The sequence below is a fragment of the Brassica rapa genome, chromosome A03 (genome assembly GCF_000309985.2).
Source record: "Brassica rapa cultivar Chiifu-401-42 chromosome A03, CAAS_Brap_v3.01, whole genome shotgun sequence".
Classification (NCBI taxonomy): domain Eukaryota; kingdom Viridiplantae; phylum Streptophyta; class Magnoliopsida; order Brassicales; family Brassicaceae; genus Brassica; species Brassica rapa.
The window spans coordinates 24,561,782-24,577,211 of NC_024797.2; the positions used below are offsets into that span (position 1 = coordinate 24,561,782).

The following is a 15,430-nucleotide window of genomic DNA, read 5'->3' on the forward strand; positions in this document are numbered from 1 at the left end:
TTCCAAAGGAGTATGGGAGTTTCAGAAAACTTGAAGTCTTGGATTTGAGATACAATGATTTGAGCGGAACAATTTCACCCGAGCTAAGCAATGTCTTGTCACCAAAACACTTGTGAGTTTAATTGCTGTATATGTCTTGAGCAAAAAAAATGCCTTAATACTCCATAAAAATGTTTGGCGGTTCATTTTACTATCTACTACAACCAGATATTAAAAAGAATTTTGACGTTGATCAAAAAAAAAAAAAAGGAATTTTGACAAAAGTTGTTTAGTTAGAAATCATCCCTTTTTCTCTCTTCTTTTAGTGCTAGAGTTGTCAAGACTCCAAAGTTGCATTTTTTGGCCAAATTTCAAAAGTTACATTTTGGTTACTGAGTTTATCAAACCAACTAATTCCCCGTATCCTAAACAATATATATATTACTTGCTAACCATTATTTACGGGATTCCAACACGAGAAGATATTTTATATCTTAAGTTTATATTTCAACTTGATAACATACGTCCAAATTTGTTGTCAGGCAAGTGCTAGCACATTCATCTGAGTTCTTTTGTCCGTTTCCGTCTCAAAAGGAAAGATCCACAAACCAAGAGAGAAGCAATCCAATTTTAATAAAGGTTAAATTAGATTTCGCATAAAGCTAATTCGTATATTGATAACACGTACCCTCCGTATCTGCATGTTATTATAATTAGAGTTTTTAACTTAACGCACATAGATAATACAAATATTATTAAAGAGTACTATACATACATGCACCAATCCGATGTATATAAGACCATCGAGTAACGTTTAATAAACTTCACGAACTAACCAACGAAGAGAGATGGCGAGTGGTAGTTCTTCGATTTGTGGGATTGGGCACCTTCAAAAAGAATGTTACTATGAGTGGATGTGTCACTACAAGAAAACACGCCGAATTCCGACGGAGATTCCGACGGACGACACAGCCGTCGGACACTTTGGACGGAATTCTGACCGATTTCCGACGAAAACAAAAAATCTGAAGTCGTCGGAATTCCGTCGGCTAATTCCGACGAATTTCCGAGAAAACATGGGTCGTCGGAATATTCCGACGACTTTTCGACGATATTCCGATAAACAATATAACCGTTGTAGTCGTCGAAAAGTCGTCGGATATTCCGTCAAATTTCCGACGATATGCCGATGAAAAGATATAACCGTTACGGTCGTCGGTATTCCGTCGGTATTTTCCGACGAATTTCCGACGAACCAAGTGACCGTTGCCGACAAATAAATATGACCGTTTTATAGCCGTTCGAGATTGGAAAATACTGACGGAATTCCGACGGAATGCTTAATATCTGTCGGTATTCCGTCGGAAAGTCGTCGGATATCCGTAAGCAATTTCCTATAAATGCAACCCTCCTCATTCATCTCATTCACACCTCATTCTCTCTTCTTTCTCTTTAGTCATAACAATTCCGTGAAAATCATGTCTTCAGGAGCTTATTATCGTTCGTGGATGGATAAACCTCATTTGGATCCCAACACTAATTTGCTTACGGAAGAATACGTTCAAGGAATTGGAGAATTCATGAGGCTTGTTCAACAGCAACCGGATGCAAAAAGTGGTATGTTAAGATGTCCCTGCTCTACTTGCAATAATAATAAGGTTATAAAAGAATTTGATGTTTGGACTCATTTGTATATGAAAGGGTTTTCACGTAATTATAAAGTTTGGTACCTTCATGGGGAAACTGGTTATGAATATGGTAGTACTAGCGAACCTCAGCCTGTTAGTGAACTTCAGCCTGATATTAGGTTAGAAGAACCTAGAACGGATATAGATTATGGTGTAGGTACTGAGCAGATGGTACATGATCATTATAGAGGGGAAGAACCAAATCCCGAATCTAGGAGATTTTTTGATATGTTAGATGCAGGAAAACAACCTTTGTATCAAAATTGTAGAGATGGTCATTCAGTCTTATCATCTGCAACTAGATTAATGGGTATTAAGACAGACTATAATTTGGCTGAAGAATGCATGGATGCGATTACTGATTTTGTCAAAGGTATTCTACCTGAGGATAACCTTGCACCGGGTTCATACTACGAGGTTCAGAAACTTGTAGCCGGTCTTCAACTACCGTACGAAGTGATAGATGTATGTATTGACAACTGCATGATCTACTGGAGAGCGGATGAGACACGAAATGTATGCAAATTTGTGGGAAACCTCGTTATCAGGAGACGAGGGGAAGAGTTCCGATCCCGTTCAAAAGAATGTGGTATTTGCCTTTGACGGAAAGATTGAAGAGGTTGTATCAGTGTGAGCGCACAGCAAAAGCAATGAGATGGCATGCAGAGCATTCCACAAATGGTGAGATTAGACATCCTTCAGATGCGAAGGCTTGGAAACATTTCCAGTCAACATATCCAGAATTTGCGGAAGAGAGAAGAAATGTTTATCTTGGATTATCTACTGATGGTTTCAGCCCGTTTGGAAAGCATGGAAGACAGTATTCTCTATGGCCAGTTATCGTGACCCGTACAACTTACCGCCGAGCTTGTGCATGCGACGAGAGTTTTTGTTTCTCTCAATTCTCGTCCCCGGTCCAGATCATCCTAAAAGATCACTAGATGTGTTTCTTCAACCACTGATATATGAGTTGCAACAACTATGGGCGCATGGTTTTGAGACATACGATGTTTCGTGCAAAGAAAACTTTCAGATGCGGGCAGTACTTATGTGGACAATAAGTGACTTTCCAGCATATGGTATGTTATCTGGATGGACAACACATGGGAGGCTATCATGTCCATATTGTCAAGATGACACCGATGCTTTCCAACTAAAGAACGGAAGGAAAACGTGTTGGTTTGACTGTCACAGACGATTTCTTCCACCTGATCATCCATACCGCAGGAGTAAGACTTCGTTTACGAAGAACAAGCAGGTGTTTGATGGTCCACCTGAGGAAGTTAGTGGGGAAATTTGTTGAAGCAGTTTAGGGATTTTGATGCAGAAAGGACGCCAGATGTAGGTGGACATGAAAACATTCGAGTCAGTGCGGTTGGAGAGCTACATAACTGGCACAAAAAGAGTATTTTCTGGGATCTGCCATATTGGAAGACTCATCTATTGCGGCATAATTTAGATGTCATGCATATTGAGAAGAACTTCTTCGACAATCTGATGAACACAGTCCTTAACATCCAAGGTAAAACGAAGGATAATTTGAAGTCAAGGTTGGATTTAGTCGATATCTGTGATCGTTCTGAACTTCACGTTGATGAGAACGGTACGGCCCCTTTTCCCATTTATCGGCTGGATGGTGCTAGAAAAGAAGAGTTCTTTGATTGGATTACAGATAAAGTGAAATTTCCTGACGGATATGCATCAAATTTGGGGAACTGCGTTGATAGAAGCGAAGGAAAGTTTAGTGGCTTGAAGAGTCATGATTGTCATGTAATTATGCAGCGCCTCCTCCCGTTTGCTTTTTCAGCATTATTGCCACGTAATGTTCATGAAGCAATTGCAGGGATAAGTGTTTTCTTCCGCGACTTATGCAGCAGAGTAGTGACTGAAGAGGGTATTAATAATTTGAAGACAAACGCACCAGTCAGCATGTGCAACCTTGAGAAGATATTTCCTCCATCATTCTTTGATGTAATGGAACATCTTGCTATTCATCTCGCAAGAGAATTGGAACTTGGTGGTCCTGTGCAGTACAGATGGATGTATATTTTTGAGCGTTATATGCATCATCTGAAGAAGATGGTCAAAAATCAAAGCAGGGTGGAAGGATCTATAGTGGCACAGGTGATCAATGAAGAAACTGCAATCTTTGCTGAAAATTATTTTCCACCAGAAGTGCATACAAAACACCGAAGACCTGCTCGGCATGATGACAGAGGGGAGAGAGCAACATATCATGTTACTGTCCCAAGCATGTTCAAGGAAATAGGACGACTTAGCGGAAAATTCACGAAGCGCAGATTTACGGACACTGAGCACGCTCATTTGCAAACATATTCACGAAGCTGAGGTTGGGGAGTTTGATGAAGATTCAGAAGATTCGGATTAGTTTTTTTTTTTTTTTTTTTCCATTTGGTCCGTCGGAAATCCATCGCAAAATACCGACGAGATAGCGACGATAAAGAGTTTCATGAAAGTCTGGAGATGTCCTCGGTAATTCGTCGCAATATACCGACGACATCCCGACGAACTAACCGAGTTCGTCGGAATGTCGTCGGTACAGTGCGACGAATTACCGAGGACATGTGTTTTTAAAAAGTCCTCGGTAATTCGTCGCAACATACCGACGACATTACGACGAACTCTGTTAGTTCGTCGGGATGTCGTCGGTATATTGCGACGAATTACCGAGGACATGTGTTTTTAAAACATTTCCAACATAAAAATCTATAAATTTATATGCCAAAACTATGAAAATAATACATAATAAGTGTTTAGTATAGTATTAGATCGCAACCGTTCAAATATAACAATTCATAAAAATATTTATGTATGCATATCACATGTTTTCATAACATCTCATCTTAACACTCATATACTTATACAATCACATTCATCTAATCTTACACTACAAAAAATGTTGTTGTATAAATTCGTGTTATCAAAACATTTCTACTGTTAACACTACAAGAAAAAATCTCTATGCCGACAGTAAAATTTATTGGAAATTCGTCGGAGTTCATGATTTCCGAGACGTTTCCGATAATCAATAATTGGTCGGAGTTTGAGCGTCGGAAAATGACGTTCATCGTCAGATTGTCGGAAACTTAGCGACGAAATTTTTTTCTCGGATTAATCTCGGAAATGGTTGTCGGAAAGAGACGAGGCATTCCCGACTATGTTATGATCGACAAACAGGGTTGTCAAAATGTTGACGGTGATCTCCGAGAACTTGCCGACAAATCCAAAAAAAAAAAAATTAAAAAAAATATTTATCGGAGCCGAGCCGAAGCCTAGCTCAACTAAACCACACCAAAGTCCCGGTTTAGTTTCCTAACCATGACTGTGGCAGCATATACATGTGTATATAACTATATTTAAGTTCAAAAAAAGAACATGTGTATATATAAACTCTATATAATACATTATACATATATACCACCCTTATTGGAGATTAGAATCGGTTTACAAAAACTGGAATTTAAAAAACCAAAACAAAACCGGATACAAGACCTTAGCCACCGAAGAAAAAAATGCCGTCGTCCACCAGATCTGCCACCGTGAAGCTCTAGCCGCCGCCGGAATCAACGCTGCTAGGAGAATAGTTCGTGGTGGAGGAGACAATTTTGCAAGCCAACCCATTCCTAACAGAGCCGCCGGTTTACTCCATCAACAAACATCCCCAAACCCGTCAGATCTTCCAAACAAATTTATGTTTCTGTTGAGAGTTGATTCCTTAAGTAAGTCCTGCAAGTGAAGAAGATGAATCAGTCAGAATAAGAACAACGAAATAAGACAAAGATAATCAAGTTGTAAGTGGAAGAAGAAGAAGAAGAAGACAAAAGTCAGAACAACAAAACAGAGAAAATAAAATAGAGAAAAAGAGAGTTCGAGAGTAAGAACGAGAAGAGATACAAACCTGAGGTCCTGAGCTAAAATACAACAAAGTTTCCAGGGAGATTTAAGAAATGAATGAACTCGAAAACCAACAAAAATATCACATACCGAGAAATTAGTGGGATTGGTTGTCGTCGATCTCGTCTCGGAAACGATTACGATGGTTTACCGTCAATTTCTCCGACAAATTTTTGAGGCTTCCTTGTCGTCGGTGATTTCCGAGAGGATATCAACAATTCTCCGAGGGATGAAATTTCTCGGAAACTTTTTTTTTTATACCCACAAAATTCCGACGATATGAACTGACAGAGTTCCGACAAGTTCTGTTCATCGGAATTTACCGAGAACTTTCTGATACAATTGATATTTTCTCGGCAATTTCTCACAAAGACCAAGCAAATCTTCTGATAATTCACTTTCTCAGAAACTTTTGTCGGAGTTGGCGTTGTTTTCTTGTAGTGTAAATCTTTATGAAAATACTATATATATTATCAAAGATTTGGATTTTGCTTTTAGAAACTTGTAACCAACCCTTAAACACTAAAGTCGTCAGTATTCCGTCGGAATGAGTCGTCAGTATTCCGTCGGAATATACTGACGAACTTAATTCCGTCGGAATTGTAATTTACCCGGGAAAACCAAACCGCGTGAAATTTTCGCGGACCGCCAATTGATATATATTTAATGATACCGACGGAATACTGACGAACCCGTATCCGTCGGAATTGTTAAATATAATTACTCATCTTCTTCCTTCTTCGTTATTTCCGCCTCCGGCTCTCTCTCAATTCTCTCCGCGATTTCTCTCCCTTTCACGGCGATTCCGGCCGTTCTCGAGCCCCCATCACCGGCGGCCCCCATTCCGGCCCCCAATCATCTTCCCCAAACCCCAAATCATGTAAGAATCATCCCAACCTTGTTTTATCCCAATTTTTTAGGGTTTTGGAAGTTAGATCTCGGATTTTAGGTTGTTTGATTGAAAATTTTAGGATTGAATGGATAGTTTAGGATATATAAGTTAGGATTGTTGTTTGGATTGTTGTTTAAGTTTTTTTTTGGAATTATTTTGTGTTTTTGTTAAAATTCAAAACGTTTTCCTGTTTTTAAAACGTTTTTTGATTTTTAAAAACGTTTTTCAAGTTTCCAATAATAAACTATGTATAATAAAACGTTTTTAAAAAATTTTAAAAATATTTAACAACATTTTTCTATAATTATAAAAATTTATAATTTTGTATACATATATATATATATAATCATGTATAATAAAAAATTTTAAAATTTTAATAATTTTTTACAAATTTCCAGTAATAAACTATGTATAATAAAACGTTTTTTAAAAATTTTAAAAATATTTAACAACATTTTTCTATAATTATAAAAATTTATAATTTTGTATACATATATATATATATAAATCATGTATAATAAAAAATTTTAAAATTTTAATAATTTTTTACAAATTTCCAGTAATAAACTATGTATAATAAAACGTTTTTTAAAAATTTTAAAAATATTTAACAACATTTTTCTGTAATTATAAAAATTTATAATTTTGTATACAATATATATATAAATCATGTATAATAAAAAATTTAGTTGTTTTTTTTAAACGTTTATAAAACCTTTTGTAAATATATAAATGAAAACATTAAAAATAGAAATGGTTTGAAAAGATTTTTGATAAATTAATTTTTTTTAGGTCCGAGGATGTACCCCGCCCCGCAGCCCGTCTTCGACGTAGTTCGGTGAGCAGTTCCCGTGCATCGGGATCGTCTCACGAACAAAACTCGGTTCCCGCATATATTCCCGCTCCAGCTCCCGCTGCCCCTCCCGCTGCTGCTCAACAGGATCCGGGGGTCATGCCAGTTGATCTATTGGTTCAACAACCAGGTCGAGAGCATCTCCCGGTTCTCCATCCCAACCCACGACGAGGACATAGCACTTGGTTAGTATTTTTTTTAATTTGTAGTATTATGTTTTTTTCCATTAATTAACTTGTTAACTAACTTGTATTTTTTTTAAAGGTTCACCAAGTCGAAAAATGGCATTAGCAGGAGCATCAACCAGATGATGTACTCCATGCTTCGTTTTGGATATTCAAAGTGGAGTGTGATTCCTTTCGAAGAACGAGAGTTGTGGTTTCGTCAGTTTGCGGTAAACTCTTCATTTTTTTAAAGTATTTACATTTTTTAAAATATATTTACTTATTAAATTATGTTTGTTTTGTAGCAAGAGTTCAACTGGCACTCCGATCTCACGGAAACAGTCCGTAAGAAATTCAACGAAAAAGCCATGGACTCTTATACGAAGCAGATAAACGCGTGGAAGACAGTTTGGCAGAAGAACAAGAGGCCACGGTTCATCAACGGGACGGTGTGGGAGCAGTTGATAGCTCATTGGGAGAAGGAAGAAACTGCAGAGACGTCTTCTAGGAACTCCAAGAACCGGAAGAGCGATCGTGGCGGGAAAGGTATGTATGTGCACAACCTCGGCGCTTGCTCTATGTCTACTAAGGAAGATGAACTTGTAAGTTTTTTTTAATTATTTATCTTTATATTTTTTAAATAAATATTTTATATATTCCTTGGCTAATAATGGCGGTTTTTTAGATCGAAGAAAATGACGGTAATCCCGTTGATCGTCTCCAACTCATTAAGGTGGCTCACACTAACAAGAAGACATGTCAAATTCAGGATCCCGTGATCAAAGGTGTCGTTGATTTGGTGGAAGCTGAAATAGCAACTCAATCTCAGCCTCTCTCTGATGACGGCGATTCTACGGGAGCTTCAACCAACTTGTCCCTATTGCAAATAAATGAGATGGTTGAAAAGGTAATTTTTTTTATTAATATATTTTTTTATAATGTCGATTACTAATTTGTCTATATTTACTAACTTTAAATATTTTTGTAGGCGGTTCCTAAAAGGAAAGGAGGCCGTTTAGTTGGGTTGGCCCGCCGTGCTTCTTCGTATCCGGCGTCTTCTTCGCAAGCTCCGTATGCCGATCCCATGATTCTCGAGGAGCTACATGACAAAGATGAACGGATTGGGGCATTGGAGGAGCAGAACACCACTATCCTTTCGGAGAATGCCACTATCCGTTCGGAGAATGCCACTATCCTTGCTGAGCTGGCATCCCAGAAGAAGTTCAACGCCGAGATAATGCAGAAGCTAGATCGTTTGATGTCTTCGAGTTCTTAGTTTTTTTCAGCTTTTTAAAACTGTCTGAATGTTTTTTTCTTTCGTTTTGCATGAATTTTAAATTTTCTGAATGTTTTTTTTCTATTTCGGTTTGTATGAATTTAAATTCTATAATATTATTAGTTTTAAATTTCAGATTTTATTTATTTATTAATTAATTTTTCATATAAAAAATATATATAAAAATGCAAAATTAATTCGTATTATTAAAATTGACATTTTCCGACGAACTAAGTTCTCGGTAAATACCGACGGAGTATGACTCGTCGGTAAATACCGACGGACTATGATTCGTCGGAACATACCGACGAATGGTGAGTCGTCGGAATTTACCGACGAATCGTAATCCGTCGGTATTTACCGACGAGTCATATTCCGTCGGTATTTACCGACGAATCAGACTCCGTCGGTATTTACCGAGAACTTAGTTCGTCGGAATCTTCGGAGGATCCGTCTCCGTCGGTATATAGTTTTTCCGATGAACTCTAGTCTCGTGTGTCCGCATCGGAATATTGTCGGAAGTTCGTCAGAATGTTATTTCTCGGTATTCGTCAGAAAGTCGTCGGAAATTCTGACGAAATTCCGACGAATTCTTTTTTTCCGACGAAATGATACCGACGAACGCCTTCGTCAGAAATGCGTCGGAATAGGCCTTTTCCGACGAACTTCCGACGATTTTGGCCATCAGAATCTCTTTGTTTTCTTGTAGTGTGTACACAATCCAAACACATCGTTGATCTCAAAGAAGTGCTCATGAGCCAACGATCCAACGCCTACGATCATCACAAACTTGAAGAACTCGTTGGTAGAATCGTCAACGACTTCCAAAAATACGCCGACAAACGATCGGAGCTGGCCGACCGAAGCTGCTCTTGCTACTTTGCACCGTCGTGGAACTCTTCTCTAGAGAATGGTCTTCTATGGATGGGAGGGTGTCGTCCTTCATCGTTCATGAGAATCATATACGCTCTATGTGGCTCCCATGCAGAAACTCAGCTTTCTCAGTATCTCCTCAAGATGGATGGAGAAGTCGTTGATGGGCATGACGGTGATAGTTCCATGAGCGAACTAAACGCAACGCAGCTTGCGAAAATCAATGACTTGCATGTGGAGGTGATAGCTAAAGAAGATAAGTTATCGAAGCTTTCCGCAAATATGCAAGAGGATGTTGCTGATATGCCAATAGCCGTCACGGCTTTCTCGAGTGACTCGGTTGAAGCTGACGTGGCTGTTGAAGATGCTTTAGATAAGCATGAAGAGGGCATGGCGGTTTTAATAGCGGATGCTGATAAGCTGAGGCTAGAGACACTTAAGAAGATCGTGGAGGTTTTGACGCCGGTTCAAGCGGCGGAGTTTTTGCTCTCCGGGAAAAGATTACACGTGTCGCTGCACGAGTGGGGGAGAGTTAGAGAAGAGCGTCGTTTTGGGTGTGCACGTGCGGAGGATGCTGCCCCTGCTAGAGGTGGAGCTGGGAAGTCCAAGAGATCAGCCACTTGTTGATGTATGAGTGCGAGAGTCCTGTAAGGTTTAATATATAATCGTGTAATATTTTGGTCTAAGTAGACATGAGATCATCTTAAGCATCTTTATATAATATTTTGGTCTAAGAGGTCATTTTAAGCGTCTTTATATAAAATGTTGTGTAATATTTTGGTCTAGGTAAGCATGAGGTCATCTTAAGAGTCTTTATATAAAATGTTGTGTAATATTTTGGTCAAGTTTTTCCAAAAAAAAAAAAAAAAATTTGGTCTAAGTAGACATGAGACGCATAATATTTTGCTTTGTGTGTCTTTATGTGCGTGTGAGGGAGAGAGACGTAGTTACGAGACGCATAATATTTTGCTTTTGTCTTATATACAGGCTCTGAATGTTTCTAATAGCTCCGTCTCGTACCATACTTAAGAGTAACAAAAATCTCTACATATATCATATATCTATATGTTTTTATAATATATCTATATGTTTTTATAACTGTTAAAATCACATCGCAGTTGTACCGATTGTTCCGTACTGCTCAAACCGCTGTTACCATTTCGGAGTCATAAAGAATAAGCAAAAGCTGTAAAGCGTCAAGAGACAACTTTCTCTTAGTTATGAATGCACAAATAAGTTATGGATCTAAACGTCAAGATTAATTTTGTTTTCTTTTTTGCAAACGTTAATTTTTTTGCTTTTTTAATAAATTATCAAATTTAAATCTGATTTTTAGATGTCAAGAGCATACTACCTCCAAGGCTCCAACGATAATAATGGCCAACTTTAATAATTATTTTGGAAAATATATTTGAATTTTGAAATATTTAACTAAAAACGTAAAAGCCTTAAAAGTAAAGTAATACTGCAACAACAGTGTACATCGGCAATTGGTATCTTAAAGCAATATTATTGGAGGTTTCTTACTCTAAGGTTGTTAAAGTACATGTTTGTGTATGTATATATTATATATGTGTATATAATTGCGGGGTTCTAAGCTTTACGGGAAACTCAACCGAAAGTTTCTAGCTTAGAACTCCGCAATTACATACATATATATAATATATACATACACAATCATATACTTTAAGAACCTTAGAGCAAGAAACCTCCAATAATGTTGTTCTTAGGACATGTTTAATGGGAAGTTTTTAAAGTAGAATTCTTGGTTTTTTAGTTAAAATATAAGAGATTAGTTTTTATATTCCGTTAAAAACTCCACTTATGAAAATTAAAGGTGGCTCCCTGTTGTGATTATGACATTTGAATATTTCTTTTCTATCCAAAGTAGAAAACAGGCATGTACGTCGGATATATACAAATGGGTAAAAAGATAGAGATATTTATGAATCAAACAAACCAAAGACTCGAACGTTCAAAGATGACATATGTACATTTTCTGGAGTAAAGTAAAGTGACAACTACATCAACTTGTTACTTGTTCTCAGCACGTCAGCAAGATCACTAGTGCAAAAGATCTAACTCGGTTGATATTTATATGACATATCAAAGACATTTCTTATCCATGACCGGTCATGGCTAAACCAAGTGAAACATTAGCTTATAACCTATAAAACTTTTTAAATTTTATTTTAAAAAATATTATAACTTTCACTAAATCGTCTAGCCCCCAATATTTTGGGGACGTTTTAATCGAATTGTCATTCATCAAAGATGCGTTGTTCTGTTACCACTATTGTTACTATTATTATTTATGCATTTTTAAAAAAAAATTCTTATACTAATAAGTAAAAATAAATGTGCTTTAATGGGGGACATGTCACTCACGAGACTCGCAATAACCATCGTTCCGTGAAGAAAAGACGAGGCAGATTCGAATTTCTGGCTATAAATATGATAATTTCTGTTTCTTATTTCCCAACAAGTTACTAGTCAATTTTTTTTTTTAACTTTTCGGTGGGCAAAACCAGGTTTGCTAGTATTGCCTTATTTCATTTTTTTCTCAAACACTAGAAGTAAAAAGAAAAACAGATTATCATTAGACTGATTATCATTAAGCACGTTCAGAGAAAAGCTCCAAATTAAAGAACATACCGGTTAGTTATATCATCAATGCATCATCATTCAAATCAACTTCACAAATATATATGCTTTACTACACTCGCATGTAGAATCGAACAAGCTTAGCCACATCAAGGAGAACACTTTTCTCTTGTATGTGATTGTCAAATCAAATCATAAAAATATAACAATCTCCTAAAATAGAAAAACCTAGACAAACTGCTTTCAACTCGAAACTAACTTCTTTCACACAATGACCAACATTTCACATGGTTCCTCTCAATTTCTTTACCCACAAATAGTTAAAACTCCTGTCACAAAGCTTCTCTATCTTAATTTCCGCCACAAACTATTTAAGAATCAAGAAAAATATATATTCTTTTTGTCTCATTTTAAGCAAATAAACAACAAACCAGAAAGGCAGAAACAAAAACAAAATTTCACAGACAAAACCAGTATCAAGCTTCAAGCAACAGAAAGAGGATTCTTGAGAAGAAGAAAGTAAAGTTTCTTTTATTTGGCTGTTTTGTATATATTAAACTATTAAAGCTCGGATGCGAAATTGTTTACGGAAGTTAGCAAAAACATAACTTTTTTTTTTTTTTTTTTTTGATAACTCTGGTATCTGGGCAGCCACATTCCCAACTATCCCCCCGAAAGGGGTCCAGCGCCCCAACGGAAGGGATGTTAAATCCGTTGTGGCCAAGACTCGAATCCGGGTGGCGGGCAGTACAGCTGTACCTCCTTTACCACCAAGCTACGAGCAAAAACATAACTTAAAATCTGTATCGTATTTCTCTAACGATCCCTCCAACAGAAGCATAACATATATAATGCTACATAATTTGATTCTACATTTCACCAACCCTAAACCCAAATCTTCCACAAGGAGATAATCAAAACGTATACATATCCCTCATGATCTCTGTAGTTTTTGGCCTTTTATCTTCTATTCAGTGTCAGAAGGCAAGAAACAAACCGGTGGAATTCACGACTGCAGTCGCGGCTTCATCAAACCGCTGAAACTGTCACAGTCACAAACTTTTTTACTTCATCAGCTATTCTTCAACTTAGGTTAGTAATATACTGATAGAAAAACGAGAGTCGATTCACTTCAGAACCGGAAAAGATATTTAAATATTTTCAAAATGATGTAATAAAAAAAAAATTAACCAAGTCATATTGACTTGCTGGTAAAAAGATTCCGGCCTGAGCTTTCGCTTTAAGTTTGAACTAGATCTTGACCCGCGCGCCAGCGCGGGTTTGAATTTACGGTTTTTGATTATTTAATTTAACTAAATAATGTATTTGTAATATTTAATATATTATATTCACTAAGTAAATTACTTTTTTGTGGGTGTTAAACCATTGATTTATGACGAATATTCGATATCATATAAACAAATTGAATATATACACGTAATTAGAGAATTGTATACAATATATAAAAATAATGGTTATGAATGTAAAATATGAAGAAATTATATAATGGCTCCGTATGGCATATAAGATTGTAAATTATTAATACATATTTAAAGAAAATACAATGATTTTTTAAACTTATATGAATAATTTAACATATAAAAACAGTTGATTTATGTAAATAATTTTAGATGTTTTATTAATAATAAATTTTTTTTTTGTTTTGAGATAAAGATAAAAATTAAATGTCCATAACCAATTATGTTAAAAGGGGCCTTATTTAAAAAACCCATGTGCTGTAAAAAAAAAAGAAGCCGATTTGGTAACCGTTTTTTTTCCGGGAAAGATAACCAAAAAAAAATTGTCTTTATGTTTATTTTGTTTAAGTTCTGTCGTCAAAAATTAAAAAATCTCTTATCTTCTTCGATGTTCAATCTGAGGCTTGTCTTCGATGTTCAATCTGAAGACATTTTTCTGCCGTCAAAATAGGTAGTGGAAGGTGAATATCTGTAGCCCTAATTCAACTTTTCTATTTCCATGGTTTTTGACTTTCGCTGTTTTAGCTCTGATTGGGTACTTTCATCAAGTCTTATTCTTCTATATATAAACTGTAAGTGCAGATCGAACTTTTGATTTGGCCGATCTATAATCATATATAAAAGATAGGATCAAGGTGATCAGGTACGGTTAAAACAGGGGCCTTTTTTACAACTGAAACTTTTTGTCGTCTCTTCTTATATCCAGTTGCTGAAACAGGGTTCAAATTAGTTACATGGATGTTGACTTGAAGTTTTCGGATCTCTTTGACAAACTGATATGAAGGTAATTAGACAATTAAAAGGTTAGTCATCTCACGTTTTTGTTGTGTTCTATTGACATTAATCTGAATTTTAAAAATACCAAATATGCAGAACAAACATTTATTTTTTGCTTTTCAGAATTGATCTCCTTGTCAGATTGGAGTGCAAAAAATAAACGTCAATAATACTTATGATTCTGCAAAGGTTATTGAACACTTATGCAAGGTTAGGTATATATAATGTAAATGTGAAGCCCTAATCAATGGAATATACTTTAAGTGGGGCGGAAGACATAATCTTGTGATTTTATGGAAGAATATAATTTGTTTCCAAAATTTCTCCATATCGTTCGCAAATAATGGGAAACCAGTGAGATCGTTATATCTTTAGATTTTTTATAAATCTAGAATTGATTGTTTCTTCCTCTGCAAGAAAATGAACTGGTTGTAATCAAAAAGATATGATATTGAAGAGGAGATATTCGATTATAGGTTTGTATTTAATGTGATGTCCTCCTACGTTTTTGGTTAAATGTTGTAAAATTTCAAATTCTTAGTTTACTTTTACGTAATCATCTTTAGAAGTTAATTTATTGATGTTAAGTTTATATTTGAATATGGAAAACACATTAATATAACTGAAAAAGACAAACTTAAAAATAGGTAGATAAATTTATTACTTCAGTGGCATTCAAATGTAATTAAGTTTGAAAACTAAGGGGTAATTTTAAATGGTACTTCTCTTTTAATAATAGAGATATCATTAGCCACTTAGCCGCCCATTAAGTAGATTTAATCGTTTACGCATACCCGAATGTTAGGTCTCGTGGAATTAGTGTTTGAGCATAGAAACCCTTTGAAATGTTATTAACACATATATATATTAGTTAAGTATAACAAATTTAAGAAATTAATTGGAGATGTTCTAATGTATTCGAAAACACTAT

The 15,430-nt window shown here is 36.0% G+C and overlaps 1 protein-coding gene and 1 long non-coding RNA gene across 2 annotated transcripts; one reads left to right on the top strand and one right to left on the bottom strand.

Annotated features, from left to right (window-relative positions):
- Positions 1-5,023: 5,023 nt before the first annotated feature.
- On the bottom strand, positions 5,024-5,835 carry LOC117133036. Its single transcript, XR_004456885.1, has 2 exons — positions 5,673-5,835; positions 5,024-5,414 (listed from the first exon to the last, which is right to left on the bottom strand). It is a non-coding gene; the product is annotated as an uncharacterized LOC117133036 (long non-coding RNA).
- Positions 5,836-9,150: 3,315 nt separating this feature from the next.
- On the top strand, positions 9,151-14,987 carry LOC103861009 (protein DOG1-like 3). Its single transcript, XM_033288977.1, has 4 exons — positions 9,151-14,183; positions 14,305-14,365; positions 14,441-14,525; positions 14,623-14,987. Exon 1 carries the CDS (start codon positions 9,404-9,406, stop codon positions 10,265-10,267), a length of 864 nt encoding a protein of 287 aa, XP_033144868.1. The 5' UTR covers positions 9,151-9,403; the 3' UTR covers positions 10,268-14,183; positions 14,305-14,365; positions 14,441-14,525; positions 14,623-14,987.
- Positions 14,988-15,430: the final 443 nt, after the last annotated feature.